Source organism: Limulus polyphemus, unplaced genomic scaffold (assembly GCF_000517525.1).
Source record: "Limulus polyphemus unplaced genomic scaffold, Limulus_polyphemus-2.1.2 Scaffold683, whole genome shotgun sequence".
In the NCBI taxonomy this organism is placed as follows: domain Eukaryota; kingdom Metazoa; phylum Arthropoda; class Merostomata; order Xiphosura; family Limulidae; genus Limulus; species Limulus polyphemus.
Window position 1 is genome coordinate 220,671 of NW_013666293.1, and position 9,117 is coordinate 229,787.

At 32.7% G+C, this 9,117-nt stretch overlaps 1 protein-coding gene across 6 annotated transcripts in view; it reads right to left on the reverse strand.

Annotated features, from left to right (window-relative positions):
- Window positions 1–4,234: 4,234 nt before the first annotated feature.
- Window positions 4,235–9,117, reverse strand: part of LOC106459928 (glutamate-gated chloride channel-like) — a 115,693-nt gene continuing 110,810 nt past the window's right edge. For all 6 annotated transcript variants that reach the window (XM_013919594.2, XM_022386503.1, XM_022386504.1 and 3 more), the window contains one exon: window positions 4,235–5,637. In XM_013919594.2, coding sequence (XP_013775048.1) covers window positions 5,326–5,637 — 312 coding nt within the window. In that variant the 3' untranslated portion in view covers window positions 4,235–5,325. The remainder of the gene's footprint in view (window positions 5,638–9,117) is intronic.

Here is a 9,117-nt window from a genome sequence, read left to right on the forward strand (position 1 = left end):
TGAGAACGAGATTAAAAATATAATTTCGGCTCCACGGACGCTGTGAAAACGAGATTAAAAATATATTTTTTTTTGGAAACTAAATCTTAAAGATTTAAAACTTTTCATCGATACCTACTGTATTTATATCACAACTATTTTTTGGCAACCATAAACTACAAAATGTTGTTTGTACGTTTCTGTAAGGGGGGTGAATCTGTTAGTTATTAACTTTTAATTTCTGCCTATCTAGGATTATTAAGTGTACCTGTGTCATAATCTTTTAATTTTATAATTCCAAATTATCAGTCATTAATTCCAGCTGTTGTTGTAATTTATCTTTTCTGCTATTCTGATGCTGAAACACCTTTAGTCATATATATGTTGGCACTTATAAGCAGAGATTTAGATTTTTTTGACAAAATGGAAATGTACAGCGATATCCGTTAATATTGTTACATGATGAATTATTATAGAAGGGTAGTTCGGTTTAGCCTGCATGAAGAAGCTGTTATTTCGATTCTTCATTTCTTTAAGGTCTGAATAGTGAACATAAAAATATTACATTTATGCTTGAGCATAAAAAATCCCGGACCGGTATTTCTCATCTGTTCACCATATAATAGCAGTTGTACCTTGCAGTATCACTGAGGTTTTAATTTGTGAGATTAAAAGCCAACACATATTGTGCGAAGCATACTAATGCTACGGGGGTCTGGAGGCATACCCCCCAGAAAATTTGTAAAAAAAATAGGTGCTATGAGATTAAATCTGGATGCAATTTTTGCATGAAATATAGCTTAAACAATTGCATGGCTGTTCACATAAAATCCACAAGCATCCAATGAAAAGTCAACAAATCATCATTCTATAGTAACACTGCATGGGGAGCTAGACGTAAATTAGCATAAATATGTATGTTTTATTATAGTAAAGTACTGTACTATCTACATGCCGAGTAGTTATTAATTGTTAACTTCTGTCACTAACTTAAACAACTCTGTACAATAATAGTAAATATTGACTATGTAGAAAACGTTAAATACCATAAGCAGCCACGCTATAACTATATAAGCACAGCTTTTTTTACATCACCAAAATAGGGGGTTCGACCGAACCCCCTCGAACCTCCCCCCTTGCGTACGTGCGTGAGTATCGAGTACATCTTAAACACATTTACAGTTGACATTTGAAAAAAAACAACAATATTATTTTTATTCTTATGTTGATAATGTCATTGATCTTCTAAAGAGGATTGGTTTTGTATTGGAGATGACTGAGGGTGTGGCACGTGGACGTCGTCTGAAGTGGGACGTCCAAGAATTACATTTAGTGGTATATAAGCATTGTGATTAATATCCATCTACACGAATATACAAAATCTTAGTTTATTTTGACACCAAATCCGAATAAAAATCATCTTTCAGGTTTAAAAGCCAAGATTTTGTCAATGAAGACACTCAATTATTTATGAATGTCACCTATACTTTATGTAAATGTGGCTTTATTGATTCTACGATAAAATTGTTAAAAGGCAATAGAACTTGAAAATTAGTTGTCATTTAATCAATTCAGTATTTTAGCACAGGTTCTAAGAGCGAGTAACTATTTATTCATCATAGTTATCAGAAAACTTTATTTTAGAAAGTATGTTCATGAACAGACTGAGACGTGGGTTTCTTAAAGTGTGGTCTGTTAAGGATTGCTATAGCATACAATATTTGTCCCGAAATACTACCCTAATCAATAAGTAAAGTAAATCAGATGTTATCATATGTTAAAATACATACTATTTCATTACTATTACAGGTATCTATCCTAGTTATTTTTCACAAAAACAAAATTCATATTAAAATATCAATGTAACTGAAAATTTTTCCATGGACTACTCTAGCTTTCTGCCTAGTTTGGAGATAAGGTTTCGGAGTTTTGTGCTGATTCATCAAGACCTGCATAGAGCCCAAAACATCGCCTCCAAACCAGACAGGACTTTCCCACAGGAACCTATTCACTATTTCAACACACTGCCTGAAACTCCTCCAAAAATATGAATATGTTTTTGAAAAGTTCAAAGTTAGCGGAAAGTTGCCGAGGAATACACTTCGGTCTGTTATAGGTTTACAACATTATGAAGTTATTAGAGTATATCTAATACTGCAGTTCACGAGTTTCAGTTAGAAACACGTACTATGAGATAGCTTACAAAATTATTTTTGGTTGTAAACAATGTAGAGCAGAAACAAATTAAATCTTTCAATTATTTAACAAACACATCAAGGATTTACGATTAGTCTAATAAAGTCAAAAATATATCAAATGGAAAAAAAGATAAAACTGTTATTGTTTTTCAATAGTTTTTTTTAGGAATAAAACGAAGCTGTCTGGGTGGGATTGGCCCGTTTCTGTAATGGTGTATTTACAAAAAATGTTTGTTCTCCCACTGTCGAGCTGACAGAAAGATCAGTCTTTGTATTTAAAGTTAGCATACACAATAAATGTCTAAAAGTAATGCGAGAAAAAGTAATTTTTAGACTGATTTTTTCATGTTTAATTTAAAAGATTTTGATATAGATATAATAGTATTCCAAATGTAATAGTATTTATAACATACACACACAATGATGAAAAAAAAACAAATAAAAAACACAAGAACGTCATTCACGACTTGCTGTTGTTTAGGTTTGAACATATTAATCCAAGTTTGATTGTAAAGTCCAATACTAATTGATGATAGTTCATTAGACACTGAAGATAAGTTTAGTGCTTACGAGGTAACTTGACAACAGCTCCTGCATCTCCAAGCCATTATCAGTTAGCTAGTATCTTCCTTACGTAGCATCGTTATTATATATATATAATCTAAACTTTCTGTTGGACGTTTGGAAGATAACGTCATTTACTAGCTAAAGCCAACGAACCAGAATTTGAGTACACACATATATATATATATATATCACAGACCTGGAAAAATTATGCACGTGCAGTTATAAGAGTAAAGTGTTTAAGCACATTAATATGCACGAGAGAAGTATAATTGGGCTTATAAAGAACATTAGAAAGTCTAAAAAAAGCTAAATATTAAAAATTCTACCATACTACCTACAGAAAAATTACCAAACGTTTCTTTGATAAATCTACGTAAAAAATTCTAAAACAATGTACAAGCTCCAAATGTTTGTAATCTACAATATTCTAAGCAGACCAAATTCTAGTCTTCGATCATCATAATTCACGATGTTCCATTTCCTTTTTGGTTTGAATAATACAAACAGTGTGCAAAATATTAGAAGTAGTGTATTTATACATGTAGCATATCATAATTCCTCTTCGTAAAGCATCAAGTTCAGTTCACATGTAGGTGTTAGCCAACGATAAGCCAGTGTCTTAAAATTCTGTATTAAGAGAATTGATGGCTATATTTGCTTTGAAAGCATCTTTCTTAATAGTAATTATTCCACAAACTAACTATTAGATATGTTTACCTACATAGGAAGCAGTTTCTCTTAAGCGTACGTGAGAAAATCTCTTTTTTTTATAATTAATACTACAAAATGTGTTTCATAAGGTTTCCAAACTGGTATACCAGTTACTATGGTGTAATAAAGTTTTTTATATATTAACGAACTACGTCCTTGGAATTTTCATAAAAGAGTAAAAAGTTGTCATTAATCATCTTTTTCTTTTGTACTACTTTATAAAATATAGTGAAACCTTTAGAATTTAAACGTTATAAAGTGTTCAGAAATGTTTCCAAACATTGTTATATCTAGTAACAGAAGTGGAGAATTTTCTAGTTGCTTGAAAGTTATAAAGAGTAAATAAACAAACTGCTTATTAAACTAGGACAACTTGTTTTCGATCTTAAAATGAAAAATTCTAACAATGGATTTGAATTTAAAGAACAGCTTTTTCTAGTAGTTAATCTTTACAATAGCGTTTACATAATCCTAGAGTAAGAGTTAACTTATAAGAACGGCATTGGATGAGTTAAAAAAAGTCATTGTTTTGGAAACAGAATAAGCATCCGGTGAGTAAGCCTGACATGGACTGATGGTTAGGACGCTCGATTTGCAATCTGCAGGTCGCGAATTCGAAACCTGCTCACCCTTTCAGCCGGTTGAGCGTTATAATGTAACGATGAATCCTACTATTCGATTAAAGTAACCCAAAACTTGGCGATGGATGGTGTTGAGTAGCTACCTTCCCTCTAATTTATTACTTTTAAATTAGGGACGGCTGGCGCAGGTAGCTTTCGAATAGCTTTGCGCAAACCGGTGAGTGAAGTAAATTTAATACTTATTTAGAAATATTACCTGTGTTGATTGTAATATACTAAGCTCTGAAAAAACTTGGTGCGTAACGTTAGAAAATATCATCAGAACAAATCAATTGTACATGTAAACGTAGATCGCAACTGACTTGTATAACCACATAACCATAATATTCGTATTTTATGTGCCATATCAAGTACAATTTAGTGTTTAGATATTAATTTTGACAAATTCAAGCGTTGCTGTTCACTATATATAATTCCAACTATATTTTCATCTTAGATTTATTACCATCTGTGGCAGGCATTATGTCCATCCGCACTCATCCGTATTAAGTCAGGAAAAAAAAACTCATCAGACGTATCACAATTGTAATATCCTTAGACCCTAATATTAGACGACTGGAATACAATTTTAAATCTACGTAAAAAGAAAGTATTGTTTTTACTAGACTAATTATAAAGCAGTGTGTGAAAGAAACTATTAATATAATGATATAAATGTAGCATAGTTGGTAAACAGTATCAAGATGAGATATTTAGACTCGTCACATCTCTTGAAACTAAGAACTCTCTTTCTGAAAGCTTTAAGTTTTGATTCACATACTAATATAATAAATAGCATTAAAAATTTCTATCATATGTAAGAATTACTATAATACACTTACATATTAAAAATCATAATTATCTTGCGAACTACATCACGTCTAGTTTCAATTAAGTAACGAATTATGAACAATAAATAGATGAGACAACGAAAGGGCATTGTACATGTTAATCTTATTCCGATACATACAAGTTCTTTTTGCAACGTATAGGCACCTTAATCTTTTCTCTGTCCTATAGGAGACTTAGTGGAGAATCACGACAGCAAACTTGGACTTAAGATTTACAGTTGGTACAAATGTTACGACTTAATCTTGATACTGGGAATGAAGATAGTAACAGATCCTGAGTATTTTTTATTTCAAAGCATTCCATCTTTCCGCGATCGTTGATAACCTCATTGCCAAGCCTTAGTTTCATACTTTAGAAGAGAAAATTGTACGTCTTATGCTAGGATTATCATTGTTTTGTTACTCTGTGAGGACCCAATTTTCATCTTGCATTGGTTCAATCACAGCGTATGTTAAGAAAAATCCAAAAGCGAAGCAGAAGAATAGAAGTGGGAACACCACTTTGGAGATGTTGTCAATTTTCTTGGCGAGTTTTGGTCGAGTTCCCATGTCAGCTTCTAGTACGAGTGGTCGACGCAGCCAACCAAAAACAGAAGCAACAGCTCTGACTTTTTCTCCTTGATATCGACTCTCATCGAACGCAGGAACCTCTTGTCGTGTGTTGTTACTTTCGTGATTGGTATCCTCCTGACCAACCTTATGAGCGCAACCCTGTTTATAAAATAACAGATAAATAAAGCAGATATACTTGATATCTGTGATTATAGGTTCAGATACTAACACAAAAATACGCATCAACGTTTTTTAATAGTAACATAAGAAACGACAACTAAGAAAAATAATACTTAATTATCAAAGTTACAAAAGGCCCAAGAAAAGTGTAGGGTTTGAGACTGTTGTAAAACAACTGTCGTGTTATTATTTTCAAATGTCAAACTGGAAATTCCCTATTCCAATAACGTGGGTTCTTTTCGTGCTTCATTTTTTTTAAACAACTAATAGTAAAACTAATGAACAGTCTCGCCACCTAGAGGAAATTCAAGGAATGCTTGGTTTGGTGGGTTTGATACTGTGAAAAAATATTGATTCTGTCTAATAAGTAGTGAACATGTGCAGAGAAAAAATAATTACATTTGGTATTGTTAACTTGAACTTATGTATAGGTTAATAGGTTAGTTCAGAGATCCCATGGTTCAAGCATAACCGTTCCTAAGTGCAGACTAGAGGAAGAGTAAGCAAACAGCAGCACCCGTCGCCTACTTGGCAATTCTTAACTGAATACTGTTATTTACTGTCACTATTATAACGCGTCCACACCTAAAAGTACGGGACATTTACAGCTACATATCTGGGATGGAACCTTGAATGATCGTATTTATTTACCAGAATTTAGGACTTCTTGAACATATTTTCGGTCAAAGCTTTAAACAAAAAATCCATTTGTGGAAGTTGGTTTTATTTTATTTATTTGGTCTAGCATTGAAGAAGAAAAAGAAATGACAGATTTTAAGTATGTGTATATCCTGGATAAACTAAATTGCCCCCCAGTGGCACAGCGGTATGTCTCCGGACTTACAACGCTAGAAACCGGGTTTCAATACCCGTGGTGGGCAGAGAACAGATAGCCCTTTGTGTAGCTTTGTGCATAACTACAAACAAAATAAATTATTAATTAACAAATTTTATTATTGACGTAAGTTTTGCAAGATACTAAATTATAACTCTCAAAAATATCAACCTTAAAGGCAGGAAACCGTTCTAGAAAATATTCCTGTTATCCATCCATTTATTTGTCGAGCTATTCAATTCATCAGTACATGACAGCTTTCATAAATTACAATTTTCAACTAAATAAAGGGCATGGCCTGGTGATTAGGGCACTCGACTCGCAATCTGCGGGTCGCTGGCTTGAATCCCCATAACCTAAAATGCTCACTCTTTCAGCCATGGGGACGTTATAATGTGACGGTAAATCCCTGTAAAGAATAGCCCAAGAGTTGGCGGTGAGTGATGTTGACTAGCTACCTTTCCTCTAGTGTTTTTCACTGCTAAATTAGGGACGACTAGCGCAGATAGCCCTCGGGTAGCTTTGGAGGAAATTCAAAAGAAACCAAACTAATTGAACAAAGTTTAAAATACACAATGCATTACCCCCAGTGGCACAGCGGTATGTCTGCGGACTTACAACACTAGAAACGGGGTTTCGATACCCGTGGTTGGCTGAGCACAGATAACCCATTGTGTAGCTTTGTGCTTAAACTACAAAAAAAAAACTAATATAATAAATTAAGATTTTAATTTGGTAATCTGATTCTATTATCGACTTCATTAGCAAAAAAAAAAAAAATAAAAAATTGAATTTTTGACTTAAGGAGAACTTAAGATCATGACAATAAGATCTAGAAAATACTGGTACTGAATGTGTAGATATCGCCACTGCAAACCTTGGAAAGAAATTATTGTGGAAATGGACTGGACAGTACATCTCGAAACAGTTTTAGGGATATATTTCGCGGCTACGTTTTCCAACAAACAAACTGGATCAGCTAGGAAGCACCTCGAAGAAAACATTTCACAAAACTCCATCCAGAGATTCATCCAGGACATGAGATATGCTAGCAGCAAGGGGTGTATTTATGTATCACTGAGATGGAAATAAACAATCTAAGAGTACCAAATTTACTGGTGTTTCTGCAGAAATTCCAAAGCTAGAAAATGTGGCATGACATTTTTGGGGCAGTTACAGAGTAGTTCCACAACTTAGTTTGGTATGATTTGGCCTTAAAATAACAATAAACTTTACTATCATCTATAGAAAGTGGCCCAGAAAGAGCTATACCGAAACACCACATTTTACTCAGTTTCTGTCTACCTGTTTTGGACCATTCTTTAGCATATAAGTAATAACATGTGACATATAGGCAAGAATTTTATCTGTCTTTACATTGTTTTGCTCAGTACATTGAAAACATTTTTGCACCTGAAATCAGATTGACGTAACAGAAATACATAGTAATTCATTAAACTGTCTTAATGTTAAGTTAAAGCGTAAATATGGTGATAAATAGAATGGTTTGGTTGTGTTAGAGCAAAGCCATATTGGGCTATCTACTGCGTCCACCGCGGGGAATCAAACTCTGGATTTTAGTGTTGTAAGTCCGTAGACTTACTGCTGTCTCACTGGAAGACTAAATATATTGGTAAAAAATTATCTTGAAATTTAATTTAAAAAAACTTCACGGGAATTTGAAATAGCTAAAAAAATATAAAAATCTATCTATCTAAATATAAACATTATTAAAATACATAATTACTGTTTATTCATGGTGTTAGGAAAACATGTAGGTACAAAATATCAATTAAAAACAAAAATAACAAACCCTATAACCGAAGCGTTTTCGAAAGATAGACTTTTCTTCCTCAATTTGCCCTTAATGAAGAAAAATTTACTTTTCGAAAGGGCTTTGATTTATAAGGTTGTTTATTTTGTCTTCAGATAGTGTCTATTCTGTTTTAAAAGTGTTTCATCAAGTGACTAACTTGAATCATTAAACACAGTAACCAGCATTCGATCAGCTATGACCACTACAGTTTAAATGGATAATAATGATTATTCAAACATAAAAATGACATAATACATATAAAAGTATTCATTAATTTAGAAAGATAGAACTTTCACAGAATTTTAAAAGACAAAAATGTTAGCGTACAACCATAAAAATAATAAAACAAAAAGACATTGGCCTTTCGGATGCCCCAAGAACTTTTTTACCCTTTGTATTCCATGTTCAGATAAAAAGTAAAAGAAACATGCATATCGTAGTGGGACCAGGGGTAGTATTGAATAAATTTCAAATACCAGCGGTGAAAAATAAAAATAAGCAAATATATTCCTAAAATAATATACTTCTTACGAAGAAGATATGGTGTAAAAACATTCTCTCGTTGTATACATAATGAAGTGTTACGTTGTGTTTATACTAATCAAATCAAATGTTTATAAATTCAACAAATGTATAAGAAAAGAGTAAAATATAAATTGTTCAAAGTTTTTCTCATGCATTTACGTTGTATCATTTTTTACGTTTTTGTTACTAGCAAAAGAAAAAAACGACGATTGAAAGCGTATTACTTAGAGAAGAAAACATTAATACGATGAAATAGGAAAGTAGTGGGATAAAGATGCTAAGC